The sequence below is a fragment of the Arabidopsis lyrata genome (genome assembly GCF_000004255.2).
Source record: "Arabidopsis lyrata subsp. lyrata unplaced genomic scaffold ARALYscaffold_2, whole genome shotgun sequence".
Taxonomy (NCBI): domain Eukaryota; kingdom Viridiplantae; phylum Streptophyta; class Magnoliopsida; order Brassicales; family Brassicaceae; genus Arabidopsis; species Arabidopsis lyrata.
Window position 1 is genome coordinate 1,128,949 of NW_003302554.1, and position 14,754 is coordinate 1,143,702.

A 14,754-nucleotide genomic window follows, 5' to 3' on the forward strand; every position below is an offset into this window, starting at 1 on the left:
CTTATGAATAACATTTTTTTTTATATAATTCTAGAAACTCAAATGTGATATTTTAAATGTGGTTTATTTTTTCTAATTTATATCTATTGTATTTAGAAGAAAAAAAGAAAAAAAATATACTTTTATATATATATATATATATATATCTCAATTTATATATTTGCTTTTCTTTAGGAATTTAGCTTTCTGAGACTAATTTTGTCACTATTATTTTTTTTTTTACTTTTTGTTTCTATCTTATTAAATTCAATGTTGCAATTGTGCTTTTTCTGCTTCTTTTTGATATTTTTAAAATAAACTTTTATATTTTTAATAAGTGCATAATATTTGTATTACTATCAAATGCATTTATACACCATCAAACGGTGAGCCATCAACAATGGGAGCTGCCAACCTCCGTAGAAGCCTATCTCCGCTACATGCCGAATTCGAGGCCCTCCTTTGGGCGATGAAGTGTATGATTGGTGCAGATAATCAAGAGGTAGCATTCCTTACAGACTGTTCTGACCTGGTGAAGATGGTGTCTTCCCCAACCGAATGGCCGGCCTTCTCAGTGTATCTGGAGGAATTTCAGAGCGACAAAGAAGAGTTCTCTACCTTCTCTTTATCTTTAATTTCTCGTTGTGCAAATGCAAAAGCGGATAATCTGGCACGAAAAATTCGTACGGAACCGCTTCATATCACTTATGTAAACAACATTCCACAAGAATGGCTCTTTTGAGTAATATTTAATTACAGATGACAAAAAAAAAAAAAAAAAAAAAAAATCAAATGCATTTATACATTTACTTATATAAAATTTTATATTATATTTATACAAAGCTAAAATATTAAAAATATACATAATTATATTTTAGTTTTGTTTTAAATTATTATACACGATACTATTTAGCTATATTTTAACATTTTGTTTACTATAGTTTACAAAGTAATCAACTATTGTTTCAATTAGTAATATGTCATAAGATTCATCACTAATTCACTATATAGTTTTTTAAAAAACTAAAAATGTATGCTTTTTCAACTTTCATAGAATTTTAGAATTACCCAACATATTGATTTTTAAGTATTTCATGATTCATTACTATATTTGTTTTTTGAAAGTTAATAAATGTAGGATCTTTCAACTTTCATATAATTTTTGCAATATCCATCATATTTATTTTGAATATATCAATTTTAAAACTGAAATATCCATCATACTGATTTTTATTATCTCAATTTTAAAACAGAAATTTTTATAAAATTTTAAATATGATTAATCTTAAACATTTTCTCACTAAAATTCAATTTCTATTATTATGTATAAGTTTATATTTCTTTGTGTTTTACTTATAATATTAATTCATTTGTATTTAACTTAAATATTTTTAATCATAAATAACAATAACTAAAAATAAATATGTATTGAATGAGCATTTAAAATAAATTATGTTTTTAATTTTTGATTAAATGCATGCTTAGGTGAATGATGAGTTGATAGCCTAGATGGAGAGAAGACTAAATTATATTATTATGTATAAATTTATATTTCTTTGTTTTTTATTTATAATATTAATTTATTTGTATTTAACTTAAATATTTTTAATCATAAATAACAATAACTAAAAATAAATATGTATTGAATGAACATTTTAAATAAATTATATTTTTACTTTGTAATTAAATGCATGCTTAGGTGGATGATGATGTGGATAGCCTAGATGGAGAGAAGACTCTCCTATTATATATATAGATTTTTATTTGTTCTCTCTCGTACGAGAACATTTTTTCAAATAGACAAAATCGGAACGATCCATACCGATTTTGTTTTTTTCCCTCTACATTCTGTCACACCTCATTTAAACAAGAATTGGGATTCAAATATCATGATTACTTCATAGATTTTTATATTATGATTCAGATTTGAGGATTCGGATTAGAATTTTGAAGTGGTATAAGATTTAAGTTTCTCTTAAAATAATTACCATGCATGTTATTTGCATTAGAATTGTTCTGCTTCATTTACTTTATATTCAAGCACACCCACAATTAGTAATTCGGATAGGTAGCATCTTAATTTACTATATCACATGTTACTTATATAACTCATTTTCTACTCGAGTGCTTTATATACGAGGAAAGAGTTTTTTTTCACAGGAAAAAAATAAAAGGTTACTAAGAAAAGGTAATCTTTAATGAGATGTTAATAATTCTTTGCTTAACAATCAAGTTTTTTTGTTTTATTATTTGTGAGCTCCAACAAAAGACAGGTTGTTCTTTGCCAAGGTTACAGAAAAGAAAATGCTCACGGTTAAAATTTTGTCGAGAATATCATTTGACTATTATAAAAACTCACCAAATCAAACTCACATTGCTCACTCACATATTCAAAGCTTTATATTTGATCAGTAATAATTCAAATTAGGCCTGGGCGTTTAATCCGAATCCGAAAATCCGAACCGCATCCGAAAGAAAAACCGATCGGATATTAATTTTTATATCCATCAGATATCGGATAATACCCGATCCGATCTGATATCCGACGTGTATCCGAACATATCTAAACTCTCCTCTATTACCTTAGAGGCCTAGACTATCAATACGTACGAGATCAAGATCAACTTCCCTTATCTTGATTTTCCTAGCAAATCGGGATCCACTCCCCTAGCAGTTAAGCATAAAATCCTAATCTCTCAATATGGAATCCCTAATCTATATATCGTCCCAGTCTCATCCATCAGAATTCAGACTTCAGAGACATCAAGAAATCGATCTCGGGTATGTCTTTGAATTTCAAATAATGTTCCCCGGTAGTAACATCATTTTTTCCATTATTCTCTAGATTTTGTTTATATAAATACGAAGTTCTTTTTTTGTTCTGATTTTGCCGTATTTATTTAATGGACAAGGTTTCGATTGGGTGGTAGTTGAACGAAACTAAAAGTATGGGGCGAAAAGAGGAAAATAAAGAAACAAAAGGAACATTGAGTAAAATAAATGAGATATTATTATAGAGAGATCTAGAAGACGGGGAATCTAAAAACACTCCCCCAAAAGCGAAACTGAAAATTGAGAAGAAGAAAAAAAAATTAGGGTTCTTCATCAACAATAAGCGATGGGTGACTTTGAAGGTACGATTTGAATTTCGTTTATCTAAAGTTGAAAGGTTTATAATTTGGTCTCGCCCGATTACAATGTCTCAGGCTGGACTAAGTGGCTGGTACCAGGGTTTTTGCTGTGGAAACCAGAGGATCCTGGCTATGAGAGACCTGCGTACAGGGATTGGACCGAGGAGGAGGATGAGCCTAAGTACTCACCAAAGGAAGAACTTGCCTTACTCGACAAACAAATCCTTGCAAGCGATGTATGTTACATTATTTCTATCCTTTTGGTTAATAATGAGTTCTATAGATAAATTTGTGAAATTAATTGAGAGTTTGTGAAACGTCAACAGGGGTTTGATATCGACTACACACACTTCCGGTGTGTCTTCAACTACCATCTTGCTTATCTCGACTCAGATGAATTCGCTGAGGAGCCAACAGAAACCACTAGGGATTTACTCGAGAGGCTCTCTAGGAAGGCCCTTGATGACCACAATCTCGAATATGTGAGAACTAACCTATATATATATATATGCCTTGTGCTTTTATCAAATGTTGCATCTATGTATGATCGATTCTTTTCTTCTCTCTTTGTTTGGAAAAACAGGGAACAGAATTTGAGTTTGTCAAGGTTGTGAAAGCCAACTTTCACTGGTGTTGTGCATATATGTTTCTCATAACATTTGAAGTTGTTGATCCTTATGATAACTTGATAAAACTCTTCCAAACAAGGGTTCGCTACGAGACAGATATCGTGACTGAGTATGTCTTCTGCAGGCCGAAACCCAATCAAGGAGGTATCTCTAATCTTGTTTTGTTTTCCATCTGTATAGTTGTTGTTCGTTGTTGTGGAATATATATTTGCCTCTTTCACCCACCATGGAAGATGGATTAAGCTTTTCGTGGCTATTTCTTTAGTAGATTTATAGTATTTGGATTTGTTTTGATAGTGGAATGCATTGGTGTGAAGAACAATGATGGTGTTGGGAATGATGTCCAAAACAATGTCAAGAAACAAAAGGTAATCGAAAGATGTATAACTGCAAGAGTGTTTTCTTTACTTTAATTTGATGTCAAGATTCCTTGTATGTATGGATGGTTTTTAACAGTTATCGGCTTTCTCTTTACAGATTGGAGTATGAGCTTCTATATGCCACAAGCAGTGAGAACCGAGAGATGCTCGATTGTTATTATATCTATTTGCGTCCTAAATTTGACTTGAGTTGCTGTATTGCTGCCTACAAATTAAAAACTTATTGTATGAGATGTTCTTTCTACTGCTTTTTTTTAGCTTGTGTCGTTGTTTACTATATCTAACTCCAGCATTGCGTTCTTTAAAATAAAACTTTCTTTTCTGACGTTTGACACGCACTGGTCAATTTAGAATAAGATAATAACAATGTCTAAAACAGTAACAATGTCTAAACAGAAACAATAACTAAAACAGTAACAATGTCTAAACAGAAACAATAACTAAAACAGTAACAATGTCTAAAACAAACAAATATTAGCAACTAAAAGAAGTTCTGTTGTTACTCCCATCTTTGAACCCTTGAATCACTTTCTCAGGCGTCTTCTATTTCCCCTTCATATAGATCCAGAAGCTATATGAAAAATGTTTTTGTTAGAGTATGTAGATATATGTTATAAGTGTAACTAATAATTCCCATAAATATCATTACCGCAGGGTAAAGAATGCAGGTAAATAGAGACGGTTCTCCTGCAGGGCGACTGATTTTTCGTATGATTTTTCCATACCCATTGTTCCCCCATTTAGTACCTGCTGAATTTTGCGTTCTCCAGAAATGAATCCCTTCAGGCAGTTTTGTTCCGTAGCCATACACTAACAACATATGTTGGTCTTGCTTGCGGCTCCCTTTCTTAGGTCCTTCATATATTCCATCCTGTTAAACATATAAAAATGTATAACAAGAATTAAACAAACAATGTACCCGCCAAAAACTGTATGAAACTTAAGTAAACTAAAGGGACATGAATCCAAAATATTATATGCCTCTATGAAAAACCTTTGTATATATTGCCATTGGTTTTCATATATACTTACATGATTTATTTAGTGATTTCAAGCATAGTAGACTATTTATTTGTAGTCAACACAGGAAAAGACAAAAACATGGTCTTAAGACTCAACACCAAACATAAATTTTGTTAACAAATCCAGTTAAATTTTTCATGTTCCACAGACACCAAAACCACGATAAGGTAAAATCCGTATTATTAAACCAGAACCAATTACTACGACGTTGATTGCTTTAACAATTCTTCTAGTCATAACGCAACATTTAGAATATATTAGAGATAAAAGATTGTGCTAACCCCTTTGAATTTCGAGAATTTTCTGTGAACATCGATAGAAACAGCAACAGGGCCCTTGGTGACCAATTGTATAAGTTTTCCTTCATCTACTTTGTCCAGAATGATTAAATCTTCGACTTTAAATGTGCGATTATGCTGCAAAGTAAAGAAATAGATTAATATATATTAACTAAATGACACCACACAGAGAAGAAAAGAAAAAATCACTGAACACGAAAGAAAGTCAACAAAAAAAAAGTTTAATTAGTTACCATGGATTTGCCTTTTTCGGTACACAAAACCGGATCGGATTTAGAGGCATCATTTTTCATTTTCAATGCTAACTGAGGACAGCCACATTCTTCTTCCGAAACAGTACCATGATCGATCATAAACTTTCGCAAGTGTTCTAAATTATTGAGTCCGCCTGTAGAGTCTACTTTGTCAATGAGACCAACAAGTAAATGGAGCGCTGATAAACACACCGGAGGTAGAAATCTCTTGTCGATTACAAGACGCGCAGACAAACTTCTTGTTGGTGGAATGGTCCAACAAACACCTTCACAAACATATTATTAAGTTAAAAAATTATATACAAATTAGTGCATAATAAGAATTAAACAAACCATGTATCAATAAGTACTGTATGAAACGAAAGGGACATGGATTCAAATTACAAAATATTATATGCCTATGACAAACCTTTGTATTTGCCATAGGTTTTCATATACTTTCATAATTTATATAGGAATCCAAAAACTCAAAACCCCAAATCAAAAATTGGATTTGACAATTCACTAAATTATCCAACCTTAAATTACTTCCAACTTTTACTTGAAATACTACTATATATCTAATAAAGTAAACTGAATATTTGAAACCATACTTATATTCATTTGATTTAATTAGAATCACATATTACTTACGTCGGTCTCCTTGGTCGATTACTTCTCTCATCACGCCCTCCACATTACACCAATCCAGATCTATGTTTTTAATGTTTGCCGGGATATCCTATATATAAATATTTATATGTGTATCAAATAATAAAGCCAGTTTTAGTTTTTAACATAACAAAACTAAATCAGATAAAATGAATAACATCAATGCAAATTCATACAAAAGTAAATATTAATATAAAAGGATGCTTAACTGTGGGATAACACTCGTCTGACTTCGTCAACTATTAGCATCATCAAGATAGAGCGATTAGTAAAAGATATATAAACAATTTTATTTGTTGCAAATGAATTATCATTCTTGCAAATAAACAACAAATTACCTTACTAATTTGTGGAGGTTTTTCTATCTTTTTTGATTTCTTTCTGTTTCCACCACCACCGTAAGAGAACATATCATCTTCCATCATGTTTTTTTTTCTTTTGTTATCACCATCGTCCATCTTTTTAATCAAACACTGATAAATCTTCAGTAGTTCTACAATAACAATTCGAAACAAAAATCTTCAGTTAAAATCTTAGGTTTCAGTAGCTAAGCGATACTAAAACCTGAAAAAAAAAGTGACTGAAAATAAAACAGTCTCGTAAGTTTGACGAAGAAGAACATAGAATCTCGAAAAATCAAACAATATAGAGAAATCATAAAAAATTTGCATTTGGAACCAGAAACTGGAAAAATCGTTAAAGGAGATGAACGATACTTGAGATTCAAAGAATATCCGTACGATTGAAAGATGAACAGAGAGGATTTCGAAAAATCAAAACCAAATACGCAAATCGTGAAGTTTTTCGGTAGCGATGAACATTTCAAATTAGAAACTGGAAAAATCGTTAAAGGAGAGGAACGATACTTGAGATTCAAAGAATATCCGTACGATTGAAAGATGAACAGAGAGGATTTCGAAAAATCAAACAATCTAGAGAAATCATGAAATTTTGCAGTAGCGATGAAAATTTGTAACCAGAAACTGAAAAAATCGTTGTAGGAGATGAACGATACTTGAGATTCAGAGAATATCTTCTAAAACCTGCAAAACAAAAATGACTGAACATTAAACAGAGTCTCCTAAGTTTGACGAAGAAGAACAGAGAGAATCGAATCTCGAAAAATCAAACAATATAGAGAAATCATGAAATAGCGACGAACATTTGCAACCAGAAACTGGAAAAATCGTTAAAGGAGATGAACGATACTTGAGATTCAGAGAATATCCGTACGATTACAAGATGAACAGAGAGGATTTCAAAAATTCAAAACCAAATACACAAATCGTGAAGATTTTCAGTAGCGATTGAACATTTAAAACCAGAAAAAAGTATATGAAAAACAAAATCGTGAAAAAGAAGAAGAAGATGAACAATGCACCATAGTATGTCTAGATGAACAGAAAAGTTCGAGGAAAAACAAAAAAAAAACTAAAAGGAACAGTGAGGTTTTAGATGAAGAATTTGTATCTATTTACCTATCTCAGCTTTACCTAACAAGAGAAAAAAGAATGAAAATCTGTTTAGCAGAGCGCAGTGCAGAGGAGCTGAAGGAGAAGAGCAAAAAGCAACAAAATAAAATAAAATTGGGCCCCACTTTACAATCTCCTGCAGATATATTATTGACGAAACTAGCCCTATTAAGTAATAACCGTTTCTACTAAAGCCTACAGTTATTAAATTACCCTTAATTTTCTATGTAAGAGAAAAAAAAAACAAAACAAATTTTATGTTATTATTCTCAAGGTCTCACAAGGACTAAATAACATGAGTAACCCATCTAATTCCAATGGAAATTCAATATAATTTACATGCATGTGTTTAAATTTTAAACACACAAAATAGAGTTGTTGTTTTTGTTAATAAGTGCAACGGATTCTGATTTTTGTTTTGTTGGTGAATTGGATTCTAATAACTTATGTATTTTCTAAATAAATAAAAAGAGAGGAAAACTAGTTTTGGGGTAAGTGAGGAAACGATACGGATCACTAACTGCTATTATCTGTTTTCGATACCAACATAATTAGAGCTTTATTAACTTATAAATTGAATAGTTGGTTGTTTTGTTAGAGAAAGAATTGATATATATTTGATATTTTTTCTCTTATTTATTCATCATTAGCAGCTGTCACGTGCCTTCCGTACAAGTTATGGGATATGGAAGAAATACGGTGCAGTGACTCACTGTCAAGAAAATGACGGTCGATTGACGAATTGAAATGTTGGATCTGATGAGTAAGGTAAGAAAAGCTACTGCTATTCACCGTTAGTTTTTATTTTTATTTTGTTTTTTGGATATTTTGATAATTGATTATGACCGTTAGTTTTCTTTGGTAGAAACTAATTCAATCTAATTACAAATATAAATCTAACTATATTTTACAAAAAAAAAACGAATTCAATTTGAAAAATAAATAAGATAGTTTTTTTGGGTCAAGGTATGGTGAAAAAACATATTTCATTATATTTAATAAAACTAAAACCCTAGTAATAATAAAAACCTTTTTAAAAAAGGATGCTTTTTCATAATTATTAGTTTTATAACAAAGAACTTCTGATGTCATTTAATAGTACCATATTTTATAAAATCATGGAAAGAGAGCTATTAATACAAGATATATGAACTAGACCTGAGCAAAATAACCGAACCACGAGAACCGAACCGGAACCGAAGCAAAAAAAACCGAACCGAAATTTTAAAATACTCAAATGGATCCTAAATTTTAGAACCAAAAGAACCGGAACCAGAACCGAACCGAACCGAAATATTTCGGGTTCCCAAAAATACCCGAAATACCAACAAATATTTAGAGAATATAGCAAAAAATACTTAAAATATCCAAAAATATTCAAAAATATCCGCAAATACCCAAAAATATCCAAAATATCTAAAAATATCCGAAAGAAAATATCCGAATGGATCATAAACTTCAAAACCGAAAGAACCGGAACCGGAACCGGAACCAAACCGAAATTGTTTGGTTCCTATATGGATCATAAACTCTAGAACCGAAAAAACCGGAACCGAATTGGAACCGAACCAGAACCGAACGGATACCCGAACGTCCAGGCCTTATGAACCATGAAAGAATTAAAGAAATTAAAGAGCTGGCTTCTGGTTTTTGCAGGTAGAGTATATGCAACTTTATTGCTTTCTCATAATTAACTTAATGAATGATAAAATAATAAATAGTAAAAAAACTTATTTTTGGATTGCGAAACGAGCTAGAAAATAAGCAGTTTTTATAAAAACATTCATAAATTGTGATTAGTATCAACTGCTAATCTCTGAAACAAAACAAAAATAAATTAAATGGGTAACTTTTGTTTACATGAATTTTTAACTACGCACCACCGCTCTTTTGAATGACTAGTTACGAACTGATCACGACCCTAAAATTTAGAAAGAAATGAGGATTCTTATTAATTCCATCAACTAAACTGGTTACTATAATATAGCAACTACATGAATCATGATATAATATTTACTATTATATTTTCTTGGGACCAATAGTCCAATACGAGGTTGGTAATGGTCGTAATATAACGTCCACACTACAATGTTTGGCAAAAAAGACCCCACAAGATCGCTTGACAAAAAATATTCAATACCTTTTATTTATTTATTATCCAATAATATTTTCCAAATAGTGTGTTTTGCTGTTATTCTTACTGTTTGTCTTTTCTATCTGTTTTTTTCTTCATCATTATTTTTGTAAACTTATTCTTATCACTTATTTTAAATACTTAAATTTTCATGTCACGTGGCATTTTTTCATTGTTGCATTTCCACTAACTTGTCTTAGGGTATGCCGTGATTATTTTAAATTAAGTAAAGAAACAAAAACTTTCCTTTCTCAGAAATTAATTGGACAAATTTTCTATATCCTATAACAGTAGTTGATTTCGACCTCAACATACTATTTTATAATAGTCTACATTCATTGGAAGTATTTGAATCAATGGTGTTTAAACTCAATTTGGATGATTATAGCCTTAAGTCTCAATTTATATATCTCTTTCTTCTCGTCCTATAATCGGTACAATTGAAAGCTAATCAATAGTTGTTGTTGACCAAAAATATGCAATTATACGGAAATAAAAATATCAATATAAGAGAAGAAACAAAATTGAACATCCCTAACTTAAACTCACTACACATGATTTTCCTAAGATATCATAGTGAATAACGTTATTATTGGCTCATATTTGCAAAATAGAAATAGAGTCAACAAGTTCAAAACTCCATAGGAACACATGTAAGAGGATATTTTTGGAATTAGGATTTTGATTTTTGGGTTTTAGTTTCTCTTAACATAAATAACATGTCATATGCGTTTAGTAATTAATATACTTAATTACTTATATTCAAGCACACGGTAACTATTTTTTTTTATATATAGATAAGCAGCATTATATTTTAATAGTATATCACATGTTAACAGAGCCGTCCCTGAGAATTTGAAGACCACAAGCAACAAAATATAATTTTAGGCCTACTATTTGTAAAAAAAGATTAAAAATGAAAAAAAAAAAATGATAACAGAGTAGTGGATTCGAACCGAGCACCTGCACAAGCTATGACACACTTCAAACCACTAGACTACTTAAACATTATTGTTAAAAATGTGGCCGATTATATATATAGGGAATTTGGGGCCGCAAGCACAAGCTTGCCTTGCTTGGCCTCATGGCCGGCTCTGCATGTTAATATGATTAATAATATGATTCATAGAAACAAAATCCAATTTTTACAAACGTTACATGCAGTTTTGCATAAATCATCCAAATTTTCAACAAGATACATAATTGATTATGATCAGTGCATCACTGTTTCATATGGATTATCCAATTGTCATCGTATTTCAATCATCCAAACACTTTTGTTTAAACGCCGATGCATTTCAAAAGATGTCGTAGTATTCAATATGATCACACTGCCCCAATTTTCTATGAAGAAGAATTGCAGACCAGACTCCTTTTTGTTGCATCGACCATTATGCGTCAGAGGAATTACGTCATTCTGGTGGTAGAGTGCTTTATAGCGCGTGCATACACGCTCTTTTCCCACTTACACCAAATTAGGAAAGTTTGTTACAGAAAAAAAATCAATGGTTACCAATAAAAGGTCCGTTTTGGTGAAATGATAATTAAATATTTGCTTGACAATCAAGTTTTTTGTTTTATTATTTGTGGGCTCCAACAAAAAGACAGGTTGTTTCTTGTAAAGGTTACAGAAAAGAGAAAAGATTTTGCCGAGAATATCATTTGACCATTATAAAAGAGACTCTTGACCATTATAAAAGAGACTCACCAAATCAAAGTCACGTGCTCACTCGCATATTCAACAACTTTATATTTACTATTATTCAAATTATGTTCCTCGTAGTAACACCACTTTCTGGTTATTCTTCTTTTTTTTTTGGTAGGATCTGGTTATTCTTCTTTTATCTTAAATAAGAATTAGCTAGACAATAAAAAAAAAAAAAGAAGAAGTTAAACGTTTGGGTCTTAACATTCATTTTTTTCTACCATCAGATTTCGAATTTAGTAATAGAAATTTAACATACGTAAAAAAACACAAGAGTTAACCAAATGATATTGTTTTTTTTTCTCATTGTTGTTAGTTTGTTACATCTTTTTCTTTTTGATAAAAAAGTTTACTATTTAATGTATGAGAAAGAGATTGTTACAGCCAGCCCATGCTTGTTTGGGTTTAGCCCAATTACATTTTAACCATGTCAAAGTTACATAACAATTAACAAGAACAATTGAGTCCTTAGAACCATATTTTTTGCTTCATCAAAGAAAGTGAAACTGAAAACTTATTTCCATGTAGGAGCGTGTGGTCAATCAGAGATCTTTGGGCAATCACTGCTTATTCAAGTTTTCAAGGAAAAAAAGCGGAGATTAAAGTAAAAAATTTACATGTCCTTGATAAGTTACAAGGGATCCCAGAGTATTCATTAGTAACCACTATCTACATACTGTATATACTAAGTACTAACGAGTATGAAATACTAGGTACGATTCCATCTCTAAATCTAAGGATATATACAGAAATAGTAGTGTACCGATCGAGGGATCAAAATAGACCTATTTGGCAGTTCACTTCATTGAAACTGTGAAGATGATGAGTCTATTTTGATCCGTCGATCGGTACACTACTATTTTGATCCTCTGTTATTCTTATCTTTTTACTTTGATGATGAGTCTTTCCCTTTTGTGTTGATTTTACATTATTCTTGTTCTATCGAAGGGTTTTTCACTTTGCTGAATGTTTTTCTTGTTTTTTATTATTATTTTTCAGGCTAACAGAGGAGCTATCTAATGTCTAATTAATATTTGTGTGATAATTAACCTGAGTACATTGCTATAACGAGACTTGTACTTTTTACTATTAGCTTTCTTTTTCTCGAGAGAACTTATTAATAATTCGGATTCTTTTAGAATGATCTAAGAAGTATAAAAATTATATTACAGAAAAATAAGTACACAAATTTTAGAAACAACCATTCGTTAGTTTAGTAAAACTTTATGGCCTAAATGCATATTTCAACTGTATAGTAGATTCCACCCGTCCATACTTTTTTTTGTATCAATAGATTTGTGTTGCGGCATGTCCCCTAAGCAATTCAAGTCATCTAGGACTCAAATAGATTGAAAAATAACAGAGTATCTCTCGGTTCCCACACCTTGTGGCATATAATAAAAGCTTCTACTCCAATCTGTGAAGAGAACAAAATCAATGTAAAAACCAACCATACAAGTTATTATCATATGTAAAAGCCCTTGCAGATATATATATCAGTACCTTTGTTTCTTGAAATCTTTCTCGACATCTTTCTTGATAATTCCAATGCATTCCACTATCAAAACAATCCAAAATACTAAAGTCTCAAGAAAATAGAGATGGAAGCTCACAAGCTAAATCCAAATCCATCTTCCATGGTGAAAGAGAAAAAATATTCCACAATGAATCCATAAAAACAATTACTTTTGTCATATGGAAAACAAAAGAAGATTAGAGATACCTTCTTGATTGGGTTTCGCCTGCAAAAGACATACTCAGTCACGATATCTGTCTCGTGGCGAACCCTTGTTTGGAAGAGTTTTATCAAGTTATCATAAGGATCAACAACTTCAAATGTTATGAGAAACATATATGCACAACACCAGTGAAAGTTTGCTTTCACAACCTTGACAAACTCAAATTTTGTTCTCTGTTTTTCAAACAAAGATGGAAAAGAATCGATCATACATAAATGCAAAGCACAAGGCATATACATATAACATATTTAGGTTAGTTCTCACAGATTCTTGATTGTAGTCATCAAGGGCCTTCCTAGAGAGCCTCTCGAGTAAATCCCTAGTGGTTTCTGTTGGCTCCTCAGCGAATTCATCTGAGTCGAGATAAGCAAGATGGTAGTTGAAGACACACCGGAACTGTGTGTAGTCGATATCAAACCCCTGTTGTTTCACAAACTCTCAATTTCACAAATTTATCTATAGAGCTCATTATTAACCAAAAAAATCATAAGGAAAACAAATAATGAAATACATCGCTCGCAAGGATTTGTTTGTCGAGTAAGGCCAGTTCTTCCTCTGGTGAGTACTTAGGCTCATCTTCCTCCTCGGTCCAATCCCTATACGCAGGTCTCTCATAGCCAGGATCCTCAGGTTTCCACAGCAGAATTGCAGAAACCCTGGTTCGAGCCATTTAATCCAGCCTGAGACATATCATAGGAATTGATCAGGAGAGAGTATATAAAATAAACCCTAACTTTTAAGGAAACGAATTCCGAATCGTACCTTCAAATTCACTCATCGCCCTGTGTTACGTTGATGAACCCTAACTTATAATAAGTATAAGAGCCCTAACTTCAGGAACTATCTACAGTAATGTCCTAACTATTTCCCATTTATTTCACTCAAGTCCCTTTTATTTATTGATCTTTCGTCTTTTGCCCTCGTATTGTTTTGTTTTGTTAGACTACCCCATCAAAATACATTAGAATACCAAACGATTGTGGCATGAATAAGAGATTTTCAATTTTCAAATCTTCTATATATTAAGAGAGAGTTTTTTTTTGTGATAATGTGTCAATAACGATGATATTTGTCTGTCTTTATTTTTTTTTTTTTTTTTTTAAATTTTAATATATGTAGTACTTCTTGAAAACTCGCATTTTTTTCCTCATACAAATTATTGTAATGGTATAGTGAGTCTTATAGTATCTTTCGATTTTGCTTATTCGGTTCTTTTCATATTCTTGAAAAGGGAACTTCGGATTGAGCTAGAGGAGTCGACGTGAAGGAGAAGTTGGGTTATAAGGGTTTGAATAATTGTGATCATTAAACAATAAGTAGAGAGAAAGAGAAAAACAATTAAGTATTTACACGCTTGT

The 14,754-nt window shown here is 31.4% G+C and overlaps 3 protein-coding genes across 4 annotated transcripts; 1 reads left to right on the forward strand and 2 right to left on the reverse strand.

Annotated features, from left to right (window-relative positions):
- The first annotated feature begins 3,000 nt into the window (after positions 1 to 3,000).
- On the forward strand, positions 3,001 to 4,446 carry LOC9324034. The gene is made up of 6 exons (XM_021010221.1): positions 3,001 to 3,113; positions 3,186 to 3,346; positions 3,437 to 3,592; positions 3,694 to 3,883; positions 4,037 to 4,107; positions 4,217 to 4,446. The coding sequence occupies exons 1-6, from the start codon at positions 3,098 to 3,100 to the stop codon at positions 4,226 to 4,228; spliced, it is 606 nt and encodes a 201-aa protein (XP_020865880.1). The 5' UTR covers positions 3,001 to 3,097; the 3' UTR covers positions 4,229 to 4,446.
- A 118-nt stretch (positions 4,447 to 4,564) lies between these two features.
- Positions 4,565 to 7,912, reverse strand: LOC9322495 (cathepsin 7). 2 transcript variants are annotated; one of them, XM_021010125.1, is made up of 9 exons: positions 7,825 to 7,912; positions 7,362 to 7,389; positions 6,685 to 6,839; positions 6,556 to 6,585; positions 6,329 to 6,416; positions 5,675 to 5,961; positions 5,424 to 5,558; positions 4,769 to 4,990; positions 4,565 to 4,690 (listed from the first exon to the last, which is right to left on the reverse strand). In XM_021010125.1, the coding sequence occupies exons 3-9, from the start codon at positions 6,802 to 6,804 to the stop codon at positions 4,652 to 4,654; spliced, it is 921 nt and encodes a 306-aa protein (XP_020865784.1). In that variant the 5' UTR covers positions 6,805 to 6,839; positions 7,362 to 7,389; positions 7,825 to 7,912; the 3' UTR covers positions 4,565 to 4,651. The 2 variants fall into 2 exon arrangements, with proteins under 2 accessions (XP_020865784.1, XP_020865785.1); XM_021010126.1 differs by lacking the exon at positions 7,825 to 7,912 and having other exon boundaries at positions 7,362 to 7,450.
- Positions 7,913 to 12,803: 4,891 nt separating this feature from the next.
- LOC9324035 lies at positions 12,804 to 14,076 on the reverse strand. The gene is made up of 5 exons (XM_002887926.2): positions 13,908 to 14,076; positions 13,661 to 13,816; positions 13,381 to 13,569; positions 13,161 to 13,215; positions 12,804 to 13,074 (listed from the first exon to the last, which is right to left on the reverse strand). The coding sequence occupies exons 1-5, from the start codon at positions 14,064 to 14,066 to the stop codon at positions 12,998 to 13,000; spliced, it is 636 nt and encodes a 211-aa protein (XP_002887972.2). The 5' UTR covers positions 14,067 to 14,076; the 3' UTR covers positions 12,804 to 12,997.
- Between the last annotated feature and the right edge of the window lie 678 nt (positions 14,077 to 14,754).